This window comes from Cydia pomonella, chromosome 10, assembly GCF_033807575.1.
Source record: "Cydia pomonella isolate Wapato2018A chromosome 10, ilCydPomo1, whole genome shotgun sequence".
Taxonomy (NCBI): Eukaryota; Metazoa; Arthropoda; class Insecta; order Lepidoptera; family Tortricidae; genus Cydia; species Cydia pomonella.
Window position 1 is genome coordinate 7,423,637 of NC_084712.1, and position 22,533 is coordinate 7,446,169.

At 38.3% G+C, this 22,533-nt stretch overlaps 2 protein-coding genes across 3 annotated transcripts; one reads left to right on the plus strand and one right to left on the minus strand.

The window, feature by feature from the left end:
• Nucleotides 1-64: 64 nt before the first annotated feature.
• LOC133521957 (uncharacterized) lies at nucleotides 65-12,048 on the minus strand. Of its 2 annotated transcripts, XM_061857091.1 has the most exons (13): nucleotides 11,940-12,048; nucleotides 11,418-11,500; nucleotides 10,308-10,521; nucleotides 9,808-9,928; nucleotides 7,740-7,931; nucleotides 7,157-7,246; nucleotides 6,903-7,058; nucleotides 3,664-3,831; nucleotides 3,099-3,281; nucleotides 2,431-2,527; nucleotides 1,068-1,120; nucleotides 429-547; nucleotides 65-350 (listed from the first exon to the last, which is right to left on the minus strand). In XM_061857091.1, exons 1-13 carry the CDS (start codon nucleotides 11,957-11,959, stop codon nucleotides 191-193), a joined length of 1,656 nt encoding a protein of 551 aa, XP_061713075.1. In that variant the 5' UTR covers nucleotides 11,960-12,048; the 3' UTR covers nucleotides 65-190. The 2 variants fall into 2 exon arrangements, with proteins under 2 accessions (XP_061713075.1, XP_061713074.1); XM_061857090.1 differs by lacking the exon at nucleotides 11,940-12,048 and having other exon boundaries at nucleotides 11,418-11,884.
• Nucleotides 12,049-12,160: 112 nt separating this feature from the next.
• LOC133521956 (neprilysin-4-like) lies at nucleotides 12,161-21,735 on the plus strand. The gene is given in 14 exon segments (XM_061857089.1): nucleotides 12,161-12,793; nucleotides 13,091-13,219; nucleotides 13,904-14,043; nucleotides 15,201-15,369; nucleotides 15,574-16,084; nucleotides 16,087-16,441; nucleotides 16,622-16,772; nucleotides 17,044-17,230; nucleotides 17,494-17,612; nucleotides 18,055-18,447; nucleotides 18,637-18,809; nucleotides 19,150-19,334; nucleotides 19,949-20,092; nucleotides 21,070-21,735. Coding segments are annotated over 14 exon segments (3,252 nt in total). The 5' UTR covers nucleotides 12,161-12,374; the 3' UTR covers nucleotides 21,247-21,735.
• Nucleotides 21,736-22,533: the final 798 nt, after the last annotated feature.

Below are 22,533 nucleotides of genomic sequence, written 5' to 3' on the forward strand. Positions count from 1 at the left end.
GGTTTTTCGTCTAGCGTCGAAGAGACTGCGGCACGCGAAATACAAGACTTCGGATTACGCAGACTATAACGAGATTTTAATATTCGTGGTATACTTTTGCTTTATAAAACTGAACCAAGATAATACATCAATGTAAAACAATTACAACTTTAAACTTGACAGTAGCTAGAAAAATCAATTTATCGTCTATTTAAACTGGAGATTTATAACTAGCAATTTTCGAAGCGGTATACAGACTCGAAAAGTCTCGGCTCCAAAGATTATAGCGTTTGCAGCCCCATTTGTACAGCTTTGTAAAGTTGACTTTTGAAGCATTAATGTTTGAATTTTTATTTTTCTTGTACGAGGACCTGAAATATGATGTTCTGATAGAAATTAGGACTATAAGAAAAATACGCACCGTACCTACATAACTATAAATTACGTACGTATTAGCTGTAGGATCCTTGCATAGCGGCGGTTTGAGCGGCAGAGTCAAGTTCATACTCATCAAAGGACATGGGAAAGTGATGCCCTCAAAGTCCATGATGCCATTATCCACTGAAAACTGCAAAAGGAATAGGTGTGAGTTTATTAGTTTGGTCTCCTACCTATCTTTCCCCCTCCCTTCCCCTATAGGCTACAATCCATAGTTATAGTAGGTGGGGCGGTTTTCGGTTTTCAAGAGATAAAATGTAGCTGGTTTGAAGAGGATATATCAGTCAGATCAGGATAATGCAAAATCACAATTTCTCCCGAAAAAAACGTATGGAATTTATCGTTACATTAGAAGGTTTTTAGGACATAGGGTGAAATTACGCTTCAGTTTATTGTACAGAATAGGGAACTCTAATATCTATCTAGCAAATTTTATCAGTCTGACCAAAAAAATCAACTTCACAATAAAAATCGGCTCAAGTACCAAAGTATTATAAAATGCCAGGGATCCCGAAGGAAGCTACATATTGTTTTTGGAAATCCACAGTCTGGAGATAAAATATTGAATCTATGTCATTTTAGTATCTGGGATATAAAAATTAAAAACAGAGCTTTAAAACGTTAGTATGGTGCAGTCTAAAAATACTCACTTTTCGTATGGGGGGTAGATTGACCCCATCGTTTGCGGGATTGTATTGTGCGAGTACGAGGGTCATGCCAAAAGAAATTAGATACTCAAAAGTTACCGACTTTATTCTTTATTACAGCTATCTATTTTTTCGAAGTAGTCACCGTGAACACGTATACACTTTTCCATCCGTCTAAACCACTTAGAAAATACCGATGACCACTCTTCTTTAGATACCTCAGAAATTTCATAATTATACGCAGCCAGGGCATCTTCTTTGTTCTCAAATCGCCTTCCTTTTAATTTTTCTTTAATTTTGGGAAATAAGTAAAAATCGCAAGGGGCTAGGTCGGGGGAATATGGCGGGTGGGGCAAGATAGTCACGTTTTTTGAGCTGAAATAGTCAAGTGTTCTAGCAGAAGTGTGAGGGGCAGCGTTGTCATGGTGCCAGAGCAGGTGCTGAGTTCCCGATTTCGGCCGCTTGTCACACCAAGCTGACAGTACTCTGGGGGCACAAACTGTCACATACCATTCAGAGTTGACTGTCCTTTGATCTTCTAGCACTATCGTAGCAATATGTCCCGTCTTGCAGAAAAATGAGGCAATCATTTGTTTTTGTGTACTTCGGGTTCGGCGACATTTTGTTGGCGTCGGCTCATCTTCAAAACACCATACTGTGGACTGCCGCTTTGTTTCGGGGTCGTAGTTATATAGCCATGTTTCGTCACCTGTAAGTATATCATATACATTTTTTTTCTCGCCAGCGTCGAATTTATCTATCATAAATTTGCACCAATCTACGCGGCGGTCTTTTTGCAAATCGGTGAGTTTGTGCGGCACCCATCTTGAACAACGCTTATGAAGGGCCAGATGATAATGAATTATAGTTTGCAATGCTGCTGATCCAATACCCAGCTCACGCTCGAGCTCTGCATATGTAATTCGTCGGTTCGCACGAACATTTTTTTCCACAGCCTGTACGTTTTCTTGAGTGACTGCGGTTGGCGGCCGTCCGGTCTTCGCCTCATCTTCAAAGGTCTCTCGTCCCCTTTTAAATTCAGCAAACCAATTAAAAACAGTTGCACGTGAACAAGCAGACTCGCCAAAAGTTGAAACTAAAAGTTCAAAACACTCTTGAGGTTTTAAACCTTTTTTAAAATCATAATAAATCATAACACGAAAATCACGTCGAGTGAGCTCCATTGTTGCGAAAATTTCCCTCCAAAATTACCCAGAAAAAAAATAATTAAAAAAGGAATCCTAACATTTTCCGAGTGTTCCATATTTGAATTTATTAGCAAATAACCTACCTTTACAATGGTGTATAACTGGCCAGTATCGATCAAATGACCATAGAGTATCTAACTTCTTTTGGCATGACCCTCGTACAGCCTTGCACCAATCCTCCAAACTATCGTCGGCCGCTCCACGGCGGTCTAGCCTCTCCGAAAGCTCTGCCAGATTACGAATCGGAGGCAGCTTCTGAAGAAATTTCAACAACAGTAACTATTAATACGATATGTTATATTCTTGCGTTCGATTAGCAGGGGGCCAACCACGAAAACCGAAATCTGCAAATTGTGGGAATCTTTCTCTTTTAAGACGTAATTAGAGTGACAGAGAAAAATTCCCGCAATTGACGAACTTCGATTTTCGCGGTTATAGGGGTAGATACCTGTTCCCGAGATATATGACCGAACAACGACAAAATATGCGACTGAACTTTTGAGGATACGCTGTTTATTTGGTTGGAGCTTAAATACCTACTCTGGAAAGCCAAGTTTGTCAGTAGTCTATTAGTTTTTTTTTTGGGAGATCGATCCTTCGCCCCAATTTTTTTCCAAATAGCTGCCTTCCTCTTCTGACAAAACTGGCTTGCCATAATATATTTATTTTTAATTATTATCTCTATAATTATGTGTTACATTAACATGGGTTGCATAGCATACTAGGGTCTTCCCAAAGAACTTTCACTTGAACTAAACATAGTAACTACATACTATTTGTGCGGCATAGGGGCATGTTGCTACTTTAAAAAAATAAGTACACTTACAATTTTTGTATCACGCAAAACGCATTTTAACATATTTGTAGCCCCAGACTTCTGGCTAGGCTGCTTGGGGTAATTCTGCCGCTTAATACACTGCCGAGACGCGAGAGCACTGCAAGAGGCCGTAGTCACGGTTTTGAACGTGTCCATACTTTGGTTAATTGCGTCATGACGGAGCATTATTTCCTGAAATGAGGGGCAGAGCTGAATGTGGGGTTCGGTGTCCCTTGGCCTCGTAATAAGCGCTGTGGCCTTCCAAACTTAATTTAATCACATCGATTCTGAAAGTCAACTAAACCCCTGTATCCATCCTGTATCGGTCGCGTCTATTTAGACATTTGCACGACAGCAAACTTGTGGTGCTTTCGTAACTGTCTTGTAAATGGAACGCTACTGAAAGTAGTGAAGCATCTTGCCAAGTTTAATGAATGGAGTCAGAGGGAATACTTTTATTAAAATTAAGGCGTAATTAAAGTGAGAGAGAAAGATGTCCGCAATTTGCGAACTTTGATGTTCACGGTAGCCCCAATAGAACTAGCCTACAGAAATGATATTTCAAATGTCATACCGTGAGCTTTTCAATGTCCAAATCAATTTTGAGACGTGCGGCGAGCTCAGACTTGAGCTCATCGACGAGATACGCCCAGTATCTGTTGACCCGCGCACAGTCAGCCAGTTGTGCGCGAGGCACAAAGTTCAGTATTCGCTTGGCCACCGCTTGCGGTAGTAACTGAAGCTGTAAGTTGGTGGCTATATAAATATTACATATTCGCACATACAAGAACTTAAAATCATTATTAGCTACAAGTTAAATAAATAAATAAAATAAATATTATAGGACATCATTACACAAATTGACTAAGTCCCGCAGTAAGCTCAATAAGGCTTGTGTTGAGGGTACTTAGACAATGATATATATAATATATAAATATTTATAAATACTTAAATACATAGAAAACACCCATGACTCAGGAACAAATATCCATGCTCATCACACGAATAAATGCCCTTACCAGGATTTGAATCTGGGACCATCGGCTTCGTAGGCAGGGTCACTACCTACTAGGCCAAACTGGTCGTCAGAGTTAGAGACTAAGTTATTAATACAGATGATTTATCGTCGGAGATACGAGCCCCGATGCATATGTTTTCGTCTACTCGGACCATTTTTACAAGCTTTTTCAAGCTTTTTACAAGCTTTATAAAAGCTTTTTTAAGCTTTTTTACAAGCTTTATAAAAGCTTTTTACAAGCTTTTATATTTAACTACACGTGTATGTATCTTTGTTGCTTGCTTTGTATGTATGTCCTGGAATCTTGCAAGTTAAATTTGACCCACTTCCTGGTTTCCGATTAAGCTGAAAATTTGCATACATATGTAAGTCGAGTGACAATGCAATATTATGGTACCATCAAGCTAATCTGATGATGGAGACAGGGGGTAGCGATAGGAACTCTGTGATAAAACAACGCAACCTAATTGTGTTTGGGGTTTTTAGAATTGTGTCGATGAGTATTAGTTGCCTGTGGAAAAAAAGTACAGTCAGCGATAAAAGCTTGTACCAAAAATGACATTTTTGCCAAAAACTTATTATTTCGGTCATTCTCAAAAAATAAGCCTGCGGTCTAATTGCCACGACCCATACAAAATGTATGAAAACAGTCGTAGCAACAGACATATTCTCAGAGAATGACCCTTTCGCAGTTCTCCAGTTTGTATAAAAATAATATTTTAGTTAAAAATCACTAAATATGAATGCTAATACTAACGAGTTCATTTCTTAAACAATAAGTCTCATGCAATTTTGTTATACCATCAGAATAAACTAAGTACATTAAACATTACTATTATGGTTCCCAATACTGAGTTGTTTGATCAACTTGTAAAATTTATTAGAATAAACAATAATATTTGTGTACGAGTATAACTAGACTAACTCCACTGCATCGGGGCTCGTAAATTGGATGATTGGAATTGCAAATCTGGACGCGCTTTGAGCCTAGATTTACACAGATCAGAAATAGGTATAGATACTTAGGTGCTTAGTGTTTATGCTACGTTGCTTGTATGTCATTTGTTCAAATCAGAGTGGTTTTCAGGTACGAATTCTATCGTGTAGGTAAACTGCATACATGTAAAAGTAATTTAGTTAAGCCGAAACTTAAATTGCTAAGTTACAGTTAAAATGATCAATAGGGAATATTACCACAATCCATCACAATCTTAGGGTTTACCGCGGAACAAGGAAATCGAAATGTCGTTATATAACCTCTATCACTCTTGCATGTTCGAGCGATGAAGAGGCAGATAACTAAATTTCGATTTACGCGTTTCCCGGTAGGCCCTTCATAAACAAACTTGTCAAAAAACAGTTTAAGGCGCTGTATGTATAAGTTCCTCTATGTTTTACGAAAAGTGCCAGTGCTGCACTCTGGGCGGAAAATTGCAGTAATACTCCCTATTACACGAGTAGATTTTCGCATCCGTTTTTTTTTGTGATAGATTTTGTGCCTTAAGGCGCAAACCCGACTTAATGGTTTAATAAAAAACTGATTTAAACTTTCACGATTTTTACACATTAACTAATACAAACGGGACTTAATCGCGTATTCAATTCGCGTATCCATTCGAACAATCACTTTCACGACCAGAAACAGCAAATTGCGTTTAGAGTCTAATTCATACGTAAACTTTGTCTTTGAATGAATTGGATTTAGATATCGAAGTAGTTGCTCCACCTCCTGCTTACCACCTTTCGTAATGCAGAAAACATCATATCATATCATATCACTTCGACAACTTCACTGCCCAAGGCTAGGTCTATACTGGCGTCGATATGCTCCATCCAGATATTTGACAAAACCGGTGCTACAGGGCTACCCATGGCAACCCCATCAATCTGGAGATAATATTTCCCACAATACAGGAAATAGCTGCCTTCCAAGCAGTTCCTCAGCAACACCATTATGGATTTCAATATACCACCATCGCTCAGTTTCTTTCTAATTACTTCAAGGTATTCTTTAACGGGAACACTAGTATTAAGCGACTCAACGTCAAAACACACCATTACATCATCTGGTTTCAGCGTTGTTTCCTTGAGAATGTCTATAAAATCAAGAGAGTCTTTCACCGACGCAACATGCTTTGCCAGATCGTAAGTGGTAGAAGAGATTTGACTCACGATAAGCCGCAAAGGCACATTCGTTTTATCTACTTTCGGCAATCCGTACCATTTAGGTGGCAGTACAATCTTCGGTTTGCACAAACGATTGAAAACGTCTTCCTCGAACAACTCATTGGTGTCCCTGATGACAGCCCTAATGCGACGAGTGACCCTAGCTCATATACGAGACCGTCATCCAGTAAGTGTTGTATTTTGCTATCATAATCCGTTGAGTCCATCACTACAGTGGCATTTCCCTTGTCAGCCTTAAGAACCAGGACGTCCTCATTTCCCTTAAGATCCCTAAGGGCTGATCGCTCCTCCGTAGTGGTATTACTCTTTGGAAGTTTGTTTCCTCAGGATAACTGCAAAATCCTGTCTTAATGCTTTCGCGTCGCACGACGGCAACTTGTTACGCGTTATTGCCTCCTCACAGAGTACAGTCTTACACTGAACCCGCTTGGGCGTCACTGCAAAATTCAACCCTTTCCCATCTACCTTTTTGAGGTAAATTTAAAACTTAATACGCGCTTAAGTCCCGTTTGGATTACTTAATAAATGGTTTTTTTTATGGTAGAGGAGGCAAACGGGCAGACGGATCACCTGATGGTTTGATAATCGCCTTCTGTAAATTTACGTACATAATCCACAGTTTCGATGACTTCCGGTTTAGGTCTGTTAATTTTCCAAATCCTCTTCTTCGTGCCATCGTTGAAGATTAACTCAACTTCCTCGAGTTTTTGGTTGTCTTTCACAGACTTGATGATAGATGTCCATTGAGCCAAACATACCTCCAGCTGCCAAAACAATTGGTAATTAGTCAAAAAAATCTACATTTATAATGACATGAATAACCATGTAATTATAAATGCAGATATTCTTGGCATAACAATACCTCTCGCTGTGCGTCTTTCGGAGCCGGAAAAGAAAACCCACCATCTCCACCACCACTCACAGAAGTTTTACGGCGTGGATCTTTCTTACTCTGCAAGAAATAGGTATTATCCTGTCTCCAGAACAAAACACATTTTACAATAATGTTAGTCATTGTGTAAATATAGTTTCGTTTATCAACACTGAGGGAAATCGTTTATAAATCGGAGCCAAGATCCGCAATGACATAATGCAAAGTTTTTACAGATGAGACATTCGACTATAAACCGAAATAAATGTTGTTTTGTTTTCAGCGCCTCGCTCGGTCACACAGGTCACGGCGACATACTCGTTGAATTTTTCCAACAATGCAATGCATGCAATTTTTACTGAGGATTTGTGGCGCCCCCGCCCACATTTTTTTCAATATATGACATTTATTTCGGTTTATAATTTATATAGTAGTGTTCCCACTTGAAATATTTAACAAAAATTAATACATTATTCGTTCTATGTAATATAATAGTGAGAAATTCGACTAACAATAACAAATGATTTTATTCTAAAATATTAATTGTTGTGTCTGGCTGCACAATTGCACATACCTTATCGTCCATCGGCATCGACGTTTTAACGGAACTCTCCTGTACTTCAATAACCGCTGCACTCTCTTGTAAATTCTGCAGTTGATCCTCGCGGTACTCGTCGAAAATGGTCTGGGCTTTGTGAAACACAGCCCACACGATGGGACCCCCAGCGATCTTGAGCAGCTCTGACATGAACTCGGCTTTGTGACTCTGTTTAATATAATTGTCAGGACTATAACAATTAATGGGGTTATTTTTAAACCCGGTAGTCAGTACGAGTATATAAGGCCTGTACCAAAAAAGAAACTGGAAACTTCAAATGAAAATAAGTTTTTGGCTAAAATTTCATTTTTGGTACAAGCGTTTATCGCTGACTGTACTTAACTTGCAAGATTTGATTACAAACAGACAACGGTCAGGTGAAAGTAAATAAAAAAGTTTGTAAAAACTAAACTACCCCTTAGGTAGTTTGATAATTTAGTTTATATTTATATTTAGGTAAGTTCAGGTAGATGCAATTTGTGCGATGTAATTCACGTATGTTGGTTTTTCGAGGATAATTCTCTATCATGTGAACCGATTTCAAAAATTGATCTTTTATTTGAAGAAAGGTCTATTTAATGTAATCTCATAGAAATTTCAGGTGTAATAAACACACGTAAAGTTGGTAAAATTGCAAATTGAATTCGGGAAGGTTTTTTGTTAATTAAAAAAAAAGTTACCAAGATAGAGGTTTGATTTTTTTTTCAGAGGTTGTGCAATAAAGAGGATTTGTATTGTTTTGTATTATATTTTTCCTGTAAAACTTATAGTAATGTTAATAATATGTAAAAAATGTCATGTTGTAATCTTTCATCGGTAAGCTTCGAATATAAGGGGGGGATTTTTTTTACACATTCCTGCATATATCCTTTTTTTTCTGTATGAAAAATGATACCCCACTTGACCTAGTCACTAAACTTTGAAATTTTGCCTCCTCTCCATATTGGATATTCAAAAATACTCATACAATAATAATAAAAAAAATACTTTCAATGTGTCTGCGTTAGCGTTGTTCATAACTATTCCTTTCAAATCGATAGCTTAAGTAGTTCTCGAGATATTTAGCGATGTGACAGAAAGACGAACGGACGGACAAAGTCGCACCATAAGGATTCCTTTTGTACCTTTTTGGTACGGAACCCTAAAAATGTTTATACAGAATGTAACAAAAATAGCGGAGATCCGTTCAAGGGTTAAATCTTATAGGTCGTATTCTAATTAGGAAAAAGTAGAAGAAAATTTATGTATGCGAATAATTTTTTTTTTGTCTATAGGGCAGGTCTTTCAATTTGACCAACTCTCCATACAAAGTCCAAATTCTTTCTATTCTACTTTTTTCTATTACTACGATACCGAATATGTCCTTAAATTAAACAGATCCCCACTGTTTTTGTTACAGCTTGTATTTGAAAGCATATATAAAGTCAGACCAAGATAAGTTGGCAATGATTTTGATAGCCCAGACGGTGCAAGTGTTAAATAAACGTCATAATTTCATAGAAGTTTGACGTTAAAATATCCCGTGCACTGTCTGGGCTATCAAAATCTCTGCCAAATTATCTTGGTGTGACTCTACCTATGCCTCTTGTCTACGTAGGAGTTGTATAGTAACAGAATCTATGTATCTATCAATGTATACAACTACATTAAATAATAATAAATAAATAAATAATGAATATTATAGGACATTATTACACAACTTGACTAAGTCCCACAGTAAGCTCAATAAAGGCTTATGTTGAGGGTACTTAGACAACGATATATATAATATATAAATATTTATAAATACTTAAATACATAGAAAACACCCATGACTCAGGAACAAATATCCATGCTCATCACACGAATACATGCCCTTACCAGGATTTGAACCCGGGACCATCAGCTTCGTAGGCAGGGTCACAACCCACTAGGCCAGACCGGTCGTCAAAATATAATAATCAAATAAAGAAATGTATACAAATTAAGTATGACCTGTGCTGTAGGTATTATGTAATTTTTACGAAGACAAAGTGCACTTATTAATTATTTAAATGAAATATACCGAGTCCAGGGTTCGAAAAAATTTACGATCCGCTTCCATGACTTCTACCAGCATCTCTAAAGGTACCGCCGTTCTGTTATGATCCATGGGAGTCTGATCATAGCTGGTCCAAACCGTGGCTCTGAAAAGTACAAACACACCACCCACATGGATAGCGAAAGCTGGGCACCTTGGTAAGATCCTATATATGACATTATCTATGAAAAGGGACCTTATTGTCGGTGGCGCTCACATGGGTGGAAAATTGCAAGCTCTAATAGCATACTATGAAGTATGTCTGAGCGTAGCCAGCATGCCAATCGTTTACGCTTTGTAGCGAACGAAACGCAACTCTCACTGTCGCACTAATATGGAAGAGTAATAGAGAGATATAAAGCGTTTCGTTGTCGTACCGCAAGTGATTGTCACCTTGGCTCGGCACCCTGAATTGCTATCGTCGTAGTAATACGTCGTTGTAATGCTACTTGATGAATATGTAGAATTAAATTTATATTACTTACTCAGATTGCGACGCTACGGCATCTTTCGGACGACAATTCCAGATAGATTTCAACAACAGAGACAGAGTCCATGCACAGGGAATGTCGTCTTCCAGTAACATCAGGCAGAAGCGTTTCTTGTTTACACTTGAGATGCGGATAAACCAAAATTTTGTAAACATCAAGTGATTGAAGAAACTAGTTTCATCCAAGTCGTAACATTGACATTGCGTCTCTAAAATGTATAAATAAAATGTATAGGCGCTGCCGTTAACTTCTCGGAGCATTTCAAATAGTAGATTGTGATCGTCATAATTGTGTTGTTTGGAAACTAACTTGGATAAAACAATCGTCGCAAAAAGTACAACGTATACACTGTAATTACTGTACGCCAAGTTGTAAAGAGTATTATTAAGTATGTGTATCTGGGACAAGAGATTGTCATGGGTAAGGAAAAATGGTAAGAATCTCACTTAGGGTCAGGAAAATAAACAAGTGGCTTCGGAAACACAGTAAAAGTCACTTATGTAGGCGAATGGCAAAGCTGAAGTGGGAGTGGACTGGGCATGTGGCCCAAAAAGAGCAGGCTCATGATGCAAGAGGTAGAGTGGAGACCTTGGGGAGAATTGCGCCCAGCAGGGAAGCCATGCCCCAAACCAAACGCGTTGGTATGATGATATCAAAAGAACAGCTGGTTCGAAAAGGAACTGAAGGAGGCCTACATCTCTAAGATTGAAAAGGCTAAGAAGAAGATTGTGATCGTTCGTGCGCCAAAAACACAGTTAAAATAAGAACAGATGTTCAAGAAGTATTTGAATCAAATAAATAAATTTATGCAAATTATTCTGCATAGTGCTAACTATTCTATGACCACAATAAAGCATGTATCACACCGGTGTGCACCATGCAGAAATATATTTGGCGGGAAATGCAATTAAGCACGTCACAGCGTATTGTTTATATATGCTCGATGCCAAGCGTTGTGGTCGATTCTTCTATCATCCGATTGCCCTTACCTCAGTCTCTATTATTTATTTGTTTATTTGTTTAGGCTCAGCCTAAGATATAATTTAGATACAACCAACCTCGGATATACCCAATGGAAGCAAATAAAATAAATGAATTTCATACCAAAACCACTCTGAATATCCCATAGTATAACATCTCTCAAGTGGTGCACTTGTTTTGATACTTCTTCAAAGTTAATGTGATGGCTGGTGTAAGAACGTTGATGAATAGGGAAAGCTGTTGTACCCCTGACATAGTTGTACCTCGAACACTTGACAATATCCAAATACGCATGCACGTGCATATATGTTTTAGAATATATGTATGCCGTATATTATGCTAAGTGATTTTACTTACTTACCTACCTTTGCTAAGTCATTAGGTATAGCGTGTGATTATACTGAATAAAATTAATATTTTACTATATCCAAGGCAAGGCAGTCCATGGTAGGTATATTGGGACTGTTACGCCATGGACACTTTTCCCTTCTTTGTCTCCAGATATAAACGCAAAAAGAAGTTAGATAGTTTATCTTTAAATATTTAGGTACATTTTCTGTAGTTCAAGTGTTCTCTTTTTTCTAAATATTATTATATTACATTGAAATATGTTAAAAAAGAAAAAAACTGTCTGCGGTACAACACCTTTCTCTGATTTGTTGCATTATTAATCACAACTTTAAATAAATATTAATTTTATCATATAATAATATAGCAAAAATATCTTTGACAACTCTGACATATAGTTACCAATACTAACGTATGTCAAAGCGTGTCAAATGTACCCGAAAAGCCAGGGTTACTGTTCTAGTTTTGATAAAGAAGGTTGAACCACTTCAAACTAAAGCTAAAACAGACAAAACCATACGGTTTATTGTACAAACATAGTCGTTAGGTAAGGTCAGATAATCAGTCAAATGGTCGAGTTTGCACCGGCGACACACCGGTCCACCCGTGATTACTCGCAATTTACGTAGCAAATCCAACGACATGGTCACACAAAAGGTGCGACGCAGTAGTTTGATGTTCCACTTATGAATATCCGTCAGTCAGAACTGACGTTCCCAGTCGAAAGCTGCCATGAAGCGGGCAAACGCGCGTATTCCACCCGATGGAATAACTATAAAACAAAACCCGAAGACCGGTAAACTTTTGACAATCATCACAGCTTTAGTACTAGTAACCTTCCTCGTTACATGCTTTATAATCAATGACTCGGATTCTGCAGATGAAACTCAATTCATTGGTCAAAATATCCCGAAGACGTACAACAAGTTGGAGGGAATTCCTCCCGAAGAAAGAGACCTGTTTCATGGTTTCCAAACCTCCTTTCTACCGGCTGAAGAGCTGATGCAAGCGCAAATATATTCAAAGTCTAAAAGAAGTTTAGAAGACCCAGTTACTAGTGACAACTTTTTGTGGGACGCTTGGAAAGGAGTGAGTGGACCAATCAGGCCAAAACGTAGTAGCAAATTTACATTTACATCGCAGGACTACATGTAAGTCCAAGTGATTTCTTTCTTTATGTGAACTTTACGTAAGCGTTTTTAGTATATTTCAACATTGACAATATAGGCCGACACGCAGAGTTTTTTTCGAGTTTTCCCAAAATGGACTATTTTGGGATTCTAAAGCAGAATTTAATACCAGTGAATTACTTTATTTTGGACTACTATATAAGTAGTTGAAAGGTCTGTGTATACTTTTATTCCAAGTCCGAGACTACTAACGTAAAACTGAAGTTATATTTAATCTAACTCGGTCTACTAAGTATAACTTTTTTTTATTTACTCAAGGGAAGATCCCCTCTTTCATCATCATGGGGTCCAAGAGCATGATCAAGAAAGCACCGGCGAGAGTTACGAAGACTATTCTTATGACTCCGCGGAAACTAGCAGTCAGGAAGAAAAGGAAGGATTTCAAACGTGCGTATTCAAATAATTAAGTACTTAGACATAATGGGTCTAATCATTCTGATAAAATTTACAATAAAGTGACTCTCAAAAAAGAGAAACCGATTTCGTTGTAGGGATGTATGTATGAATGAAAAAATTTACGTGTGTAGTTTTTATCTTCAATTCGAAGGCAGTCCATATTTACTACAACCATCACGAGTACGTAGAATCCTACCTCGCAACATAACCAACTAACATCACGCAAATTCGCATGTAAGGGCATCGTATCTATTACAGTGATCATTTGCAAGGAAACTATGTAATTCCTAATTCCTAATAGCAGGGTGTGTTCTGTGAGTTTGTTCCTAGTATAAATAGACCTTGAGATTTGTAGCAACTTGGCGCACTCTGTGATTGCACTTAAACTGGTTGGTTTAATCAGTCCTTACAATGATGGATTAACGTATTTGACCTAAATCGGCCTGGATTGGGCGTTAATGTGTTATGAATAGTGTTTACTGTACTCTGGCAAGCCAACTTTTTTCAGTAGATAGAAATAGGTGCGGAATTCAAAATTTGTACGGAAGATCGATCTTTTGCGTGTACATTTTTAAATTTACCGGATTTTTTCTACTGACAAAGAAGCGAGTTTTGTCAGTAAAAAAAAAACCGGTAAATTTAGAGGTATAGAGTATATTTCTAATGTCTATGCAGTATCGCGGAGCATCGAAATCACGTGGATCGCGGCCCTCTAGACGACGTGGTGGAACAGATCCGTAGTCAACCAGAACTAGAGGAGGGCGAGATGGAGTCTTCCGCGCTGCACCTGTATAAGCCGAGTTCATCGCATTCAGGTATTTAATAGAAGAATAGAGAGAAGAAGTATTTAATTTCTTCTTTTCTTCTTCTACTAATCTCTAATCACTAGGTAAGTACTTGTTTTTGGTAGCTGTAGCTATTTGACCCTTATAACCTAGGCAATATATGTGGTCCGTGAAATTTTGCAAACGAGGTCATATTTTTACCATAAACAATAAAAATAAATTGTAAACGTCAGTATTTTAAAAGTGAAACTCATTTTTACCTACTTGGTTCGTATGAATAGGTGTCACAATTTAAAAAAATATAATGCATAATTCCTGCAGTAACAATTCTGCCCTATACAGCACAACTTTTAGACGACCACACCTTGACCACACAATTTTGCTTTTCATTCTGTCAGTAAAAAAATATGACAGCGTTTAATCTTATCAATATCGCGTATTTTCATCAATGTCATCTATATGACATCATACTTTAAGCGATTTAGTAAGGATACAGTTGTATAACTGCGTCCATGTCGCATTCATCTACAATAACACGATTGTCGAAGACATTATCCAATTGGCTATTGGCCTAAATCGATCAAGGTTAAGGCCCCATTGTAGTGCTAAAATTATTCGAGGGTGATTTTTACAATAACATATGGACGCCGAATCCTTACTATCAGCCCGCGTAGCCAACATGCCAATCGTTAACGCTCCGTAGCGAAGGAAACGCAACTGTCACTGTCGCACTAATATGGAAGAGTGATAGAGAGAGATGACTGCGCTAGGCTACGCAGCGTTAACGATTGGCATGTTGACTACGCGAGCAGGCCACGTAGGTAACACCAATGGTTGCATTTTGTGCAAGTCAGTGTAATGCGAGCTATAGATCCATAACGACTACTTGTGTGATTCCTCTATAAGATTAACGAAGCGAAAGAGGCTACCGAGAAGTACCAGAACAAAATATAGCAAGTAGTTAAACTTCTATACTCCTAGTAAAAGGCAGTCTTCTCATTGGATGTGCGAGCAGGATGTTGCTATATATTGTGCATAGCGCTGTCTGGCTTACTGATCGGAACTGCTTGCGGATTCGCATCAGCCGCGTAAATTAGGTGTCAAATTTTTATTCCATTAGTGGTTAGAATAAAATCAAACAACACTGTAAAATTCTGATTTTGTAACAAATTCTGCGTACGGTATAGGAATCCAAGCATTCTGGAAAGGGCAAGGCGACAAAGCCGCCATAAGGGCGACGCAGGCGAGCATCATGAAACGAAACATGGACGTTGAAGCCGACCCTTGCCACGACTTCTACCAATATGCGTGCGGGAACTGGGCCGCGTTGAACCCTATTCCAGCTGATAAAGCCGGGTATGTTGCACAGAAGCTCAATGTTACCCGGGATAGTTACAAAAGGGGGCTTTGCCGTTGTTGGGAATAATACCTATCATGGCTGAAACGCCAACTTTTCAAATACTTTATTATAAGAAGTTCCAGCCAATTTTGAATGTTGTTGTATCGCTGTAAAATAATTTTGACTGCAGTTAGAACAACATTATTCTTTCTGTTTTCTAGATACGACACTTTTGAAATGCTAAGAGAAAACCTAGATGCCGTACTTAAGGACCTACTGGAATTCAATGAACCATTCCCGAGCAAATATCCCGGCGCCAACCTTGACATGAATTATGGATTTCTAAACACAACTTCGAAAAAACGTTATCAAAACACGCATGATGATAATAATAAGCTTCACATAGATACAATAGATAGTCACTTAGGTGGAATATTTAACAGTTCCATTAATGGGAGGTACCGATACGACTGGATCAAAACTGATGGCGAAAAACCTGAAATGGTTAATCGTATCCACACTTTGTTTCATAGGAAAGAAAGAGCCATATTTAAAACAGCCAATAACACGAAACCTAACAATTTGAAACACGTAAAAAAGAAAAGAAGAGGAAATAGACTGAGATACGTGCATACGAATAGAGATGGTGAAATTGCTGAAAAACATGGGAAAAGAAAGAAACGTAGCCTGAAAGGAAAATTATCTAACCTCAAATACGTAGTTCAAAAGACGTCCATTTGTCTACCGTCAGAAAAAGCAGACCAAAACGAGATACGAAAACTAATCTACCTATTTCAGACGATTTCACTAAAACTGACGATGCAGCATTGAAAGCTAAATTTCTATTTAAATCATGTATGAACTACGAAATACTACAAAAACGTGGGCATCAACCACTCCTAGATCTATTAAATTTGTTTGGAGGTTGGCCTATTCTCGACCCCGCATGGTTACCGCTGCATTTTAACTGGCTAGAGGTTATGGCAAAGTTACGATTGTACAATAATGACATTTTAATTTCGGAGTGGGTAGGACCGGATATTAAAAATTCTGACGAATACGTTATTCAATTTGACCAGACGAGCTTAGGTATGTATAGTATGTGAGGTACGTATAAGCTTACGTTGCTAATTTGTTGACTAAAAATAAATTATTAATCGGTTTTGAGTTGATAATTGAATCGATTCCAAGCCTTTTCGTTGGAAATCGTGTAGTTGTTACGAAAAGTTCTTAGGGATTGTAGATGCCTTACAGTGTTCTTTTTTTCAGGGTTGCCTACACGAGAATATTTTCTGCAAAGTTCAAACAAAGTATATCTGGATGCATACAAGCATTATCTTATAAAAATTGCCCTTTTACTAGGCGGAAGTAAGAATCACGTGTTGCACAGTGCAGAGAAGCTCATCAATTTTGAAATAAAGTAATGTTTTGCTTTTAAAATACTTTAGCTAAATATATATACAGAATCTACCCATTCAGTAGGTATATGTTATTAATAACTGGATCCCTAAATGGTTAGCTAAGCATAAACTAACAGCGACGCACTAAGCGTGTTCTCTGTTTGTAGACGCTTTTCGCTACTGTTACGGGTTTTTCCGTCTAGCCGAAAGGCTACGTTCGTAGCGAGTAGCTCACCCTAGCACTCCAGATACAGATCCAGTGCACACATTTGTTAAATATGTGATTACCAGGTTAGCAAATATAACATCAGCTCCAGAGGATAGAAGAAACGTGTCTGAACTCTACCGAAGAATGACACTACGTAAGCTGGAGAAGTTGGTGCCAGAGATTGGATGGAGACGATATTTGTGTGCCGTCATGAACAGGACCGTTCATTCACATGAAACTGTTGTGCTTTTTGCACTCACCTACGTACAGGTGAGATAAAAATACATTTTTTTTAAATATTTTTTTAGTAAATGAAGAACCCGTCGCAAAGCCCACCCACTTAAGTTTAACTTTCACGGAAGCCTTGCTAAGTAGTATGTATTTTGAATTGTAGATTTTGACGACTTAACCTGAGAACCTTATCAATAGTTGTTTATTTCGTGGCCATTCACAGAGCTTTTTATATTAAATTTACTCTTATTTTATTTATTTAACTGACCATAATTGACTAGGATTTTTCATGTTGCTTTTAGCACCTCGTAAAGCTGATCCATGCCACGGATCCAGAAGTGCTGGCTAACTACTTGCTATGGCGTTTTGTTAGGCACAGGGTCAACAACCTCGACGATCGTTTTCAGTCAGCCAAGCAACAGCAAGTATTTACAAATGTTTAAAATTTGAAGAAAAAATATGTGTATATCATAAATGTACACAACACATTTATAATATATATTTTTTCTAGACTACAGTCAAACCTTATTTATTTCGAAATGTATTTAAACTGTCAACCAAAAAAAAGTTAACGAAACTTCATTGCTGATGCCGGCTCCACATGCTTGGCAAACCACGACAAACAGCAACCGCCAAACTACAAGCACGAACGTGTGGATAGGTGTTTGTCTGTTTTGTTTTGTGTTTGCGAGTGATCGGCATCGGTGTCGGCTTTTTCCATAAATCAAAGGGGTGTTCGACAAACTGCTACGTTCACCAAACCTGGGGATGCCGTATTTCTGTTGGGTGGTGTTTAGCATGTTTGTAACAAGCACCGAGCATGTGGAGCCGACATGAAGATTATATGTATCAATTATTTTCAGATTTTACTTCATATTGTTTGGTCGAGAACAATCCCCACCGAGATGGAAGAATTGCATCTCTCAAGTGAACTCAAACATGGGCATGGCTCTTGGATCTATGTTTGTAAGGAAGCATTTCGATGAAACTAGCAAAAACGATACGCTTACTATGACAAGAGAAATACAACAATCCTTTAGGGAACTCCTCCATAAGATTGACTGGATAGATAGTGAGACAAAAAATTTAGCTGCGCAAAAAGTAGACGCTATGATGTTAAGGATAGGATATCCGGATTTTATTTTAAATAAGAAAGAGTTGGATCAGAGATATAAAGATGTAAAAATACATCCTGACAAGTATTTTGAGAATACTCTGAATATTTTGCAACATTTAACTCAAATGGAACAGTCTCGGTAAGTGGTTCAATAAGTAAGAGAATTCTTACGAGATCTTCCGAAAAAATGAAGTTAGGTACTTAATTTATTATTAAAGCTGTTGTTTTCCTATCACAAAAAACTAAAGCTTGTGAAGTACTTTTATTCGTTCAGTTGATTGATCGCGTCCACGCTGTAATCATCTACTATATACTACTATTATTTTAGGATAGGCGAGCCAGTAAACAAGACATTGTGGAACACGGCACCAGCAGTGGTAAACGCGTATTACAGCCGCAATAAGAACCAGATCATGTTCCCGGCTGGGATACTGCAACCACCATTTTACCACCGCCACTTTCCGCGGTCACTCAATTATGGAGGCATCGGTGTCGTCATAGGTAAGAGGAGTTAAATAAGAGACAAGTTGACTCCATGCAAACATAGTCTCCGTTTTTCTCCTAAGTACCCTGGATAACATATTATTTGCTCGTTTGTTTGATAATTTAAACGTAGACCTTATTATATTTTGTGATTTACCAGCGATTGCGTTATTAAATATTTAAGAGTTTGTTCAAAATGCTTTCATGGACAAAACTTTAAAGAATTGCGTAAATTTTAATGGTATTTTTGATTGTGTTATAGAAGTACTGGACCTCTACTAGATAATAGGAAATGCCGTGAAATGTACATTGTAATACAAAATAAGCAAGAAATTAATTATATGTTATTCATTTCTAGGCCACGAATTAACGCACGGCTTCGACGATAAAGGTCGCCTCTTTGACTGCAACGGAAACCTACATCGCTGGTGGTCTGACTCTGCTATCGAAGCGTTCCATCGGCGTGCGCAGTGCCTAATAGATCAGTATGGTCACTACGTGGTGCCTGAAGTCAACATGAAGCTTGACGGTGTCAACACTCAGGTGAAAACAGGTTTCATAAAAGCATTGCCTTATGTAATTCAACCTTTACCGCCCCTTGTGGTCAGACTCCGCTTTTGAGGCATTGAACCGCGCCATGCGCAGTACGATCGCTATGGGCTGCCAGTAACTCGATGACGTCCACACACAGGTGAGAACAGGCTTTGTATGAAACCTAACTTTTGGAGTTCATCCTGCGCTTCCGGTGGTCAGACTTTGCTATTGAGGAGTTCCATAGCCGTGCGCAATGCCTTATAGATCAGAACAGCCCCTACGAGGTGCCCGAAGCAACACGAAGCTCGAGGGCGTCAACACACTGGTGAGAACAGACTTTGAATGTGGACAGCCTTTTCGAAATTATACCGTTATGCAGAAGGCGGCTTTGTTTCTTATTTTTACCGTTCTAAATATTAAACTTGGAAATTATTGCTGTTGAATTATATGTGTGTGCCTAATGCATTACGCATCTATTGCGAGATGGCCTTACACATAACCGTTGCAACTTAAACTTAACCTGCTTATTGTTGCATACATATTGCTCATTGCTCCTACAAGCAATCCTCAACTACATTGGTAACCTTAAAAGCACTCTGCAAATTGATGTTTTAATTTTCCAGGGTGAAAACATAGCCGACAACGGCGGCGTGAAGCAAGCGTTCCGCGCCTACATCCGCTGGGTCCAGAAGAATGGAGTCGCCGACGAGACGCTGCCCGGCCTCAACCATACACACACGCAACTGTTCTTCCTTAACTTTGCGCAGGTAACACCCTAAGAAATTAGGAAATTAAATTTGCCTACTTCCTTTAGGAATACACATACTGCTGTTTGTAGGTAAAGTAGGTGTAGCAGGGAGGTGGAATAGCAGAAGAATGACCAAAGAAACAAATTAGGAGACTTCTTTAATATTAGACGTCTGGGTTTATTTTTGCATTTGAACCGCAACAATCAGCTCGTAGAAATAGACCTGTAACTCGTATTCAATATTAATCTGTCATCCTCAACTTAAACAGCAGCTAGAGTACTAACAAGACTTTAGTGGACGTTTAGGTTGATTACGGGGCAGTACTATTATTAACTGCTGAGACACGAAGTTTTTATAATAAAGGTGATATAGATGTGGCAGTAGACGCAAGAAGACTTCGTAGACATAATCCTCGCGTTGTCCCGGCATTTTGCCACGGCTCATGGGAGCCTGGGGTCCGCTTGGCAACTAATCTCAATAATTGGCGTAGGCACTAGTTTTTACGATAACGACTGCTATGGGTTCATCCATTAATTACATCACACGAATTTCGAGGTTTTTTGACCCCTCCCCCCTCCTTGTCACACTTGGTCACATTTGGCAAACCTGGTGTGACGTCACATTTTTAGCAATTTTGTTTTCTACGAAATCGGATTAGGTATTATTTTATTAATATATTATCAAAATATTTTTGATAAAAGAGAATTATATAACACAAAACCGATTAGGAAAGAAACTGATGTAATTAATGGATGACCCCTATCTGACTTTTCTGAAACTAGGCCTTATTGGTATGTCCTGTTTCCTCATGGTGTTTTCCTTCACCGAAAAGCGACTGGGTAAATATCAAATGATATTTCGTACATTTGTTCCGAAAAACTCGTTGGTACGAGCCGGGCGGGGGTTTGAACCCGCCGACCACGACCTCCGGATAGCAAGTCGCACGTTCTCACCGCTAGGCCAGTTAATCTTTGAGCAATATATTATATTCACAGGTATGGTGCGGCGCAATGCGTGCTGAAGCGATGCGAAACAAACTCAAGACAGCCGTGCACTCACCAGGCCGCTTCCGTGTCATCGGGACCCTTTCGAACTCTAACGACTTTGCCAGGGAATTCAAATGCCCACTTGGGTCGCCTATGAATCCGAAAGAAAAGTGCACAGTGTGGTAGTATCAGATGTAGGTTATACCACATAAAAGGGTAAACTACTTATGCTTTCTGTGGGATACTGAGCGCTGCTACTTTAAAATAGTTAAGGTTGCCTACCCAATTTTACAGACCTAATTTTGAGAGCAAAATGATTGAACCGTAAATTGTTTCGCCAATTTAAAACACGCACTTATTTCAGCATGAGACGTATTAAATTCCTTGGATAATTAATTAATTTAGATTCTCTAAACTCGCACAATAGTACCATAGAACCCTAGTAGGTATATATACCTTATAGTAGTCCTATATAATAATATTTGAAATCTGCTACAGTTCTAACAAAGAGCTCCCCGTTGTACGCTAAATACCTGGTAATATCAAATACCTAAACGTGATTTCTGCAATATTTGGAAGGTTATTTTGTATATTGTGATTTTAATGTTATATTTACTTAGTTTATGTTATTAGTAAGCCTATGTTACCTCAGTATTATTTAAGAGGATTGGTTTAATACATCCCACAGCTCTGACGCACGTTGAAAGATAAAAATGACAGATAAAAACTGCCTTTGCGCTGCTTTGAGAAATCAAAAGAATTTAATTTAAATAATTTTATTGCAATAGTACAATAAATGTGATAACGCCTATTTTATAAGTTGCATTTAGGAAGGCATGTATATGGTTATACAAATAAAAACGAAGAAATAAATTATTGTATTTATTTGTCAGTAGCTATAGTACACTCGAGTTCACAGAAATATTTACAAAATTCGAAAGATGCTGATAAAACACCGAAAATTGCATGTATTTCCACGTACATACCGCAACGCTATTGAAGCCTACTCACGCTGTGCCAAATTGTTTACTACAAGGATCCCAGTAAGACTGTTTGAATGTGTGAGTGATACTTAGAAATAGAGTCAAGAAACATTCTGTCGACATTAAGGGGTAGTTTTTGTACAATGAAGTGTTCAATGTTTGTTGTAATAGTTCAATATTTATTTAAAGAGTGCGCTAAACATAATTTAATAAGTGTTTCGTGTAAAGATATTTTTGGAACGTTGGCTTGCAAAGATGTTTGTGAACTCGACACATCCACGTAGTAAAGGAAGTTGCGCATCTCGACGCTGTGCACGTCGCGCGATCGCGCGGCGCGAGCCGCGCACATTGTGCGCCATACAAGCATTATCTTCAGGCTAATGCGCACTTGTGACACTAATAACATACTCATAATATACCGAATGTATGTAGGTCGTAATCTCTCGAAACAAAAAAATGTCTTGCGGCTCTGAGAATCAACAACTGCTAG

Coding starts and splice junctions, on each gene's coding strand:
- LOC133521957 (XM_061857090.1), bottom strand. CDS start 11,598: ATGCACGTGCATGCGTATTTGGATATTGTCAAGTGTTCGAGGTACAAC. Junction 9,929..10,307: donor GCCGTAGCGTCGCAATCTGA/GTAAGTAATATA, acceptor TGTACTTTTCAG/AGCCACGGTTTGGACCAGCT. Junction 3,832..6,902: donor TCATCGAAACTGTGGATTAT/GTACGTAAATTT, acceptor ACCAACTTACAG/CTTCAGTTACTACCGCAAGC.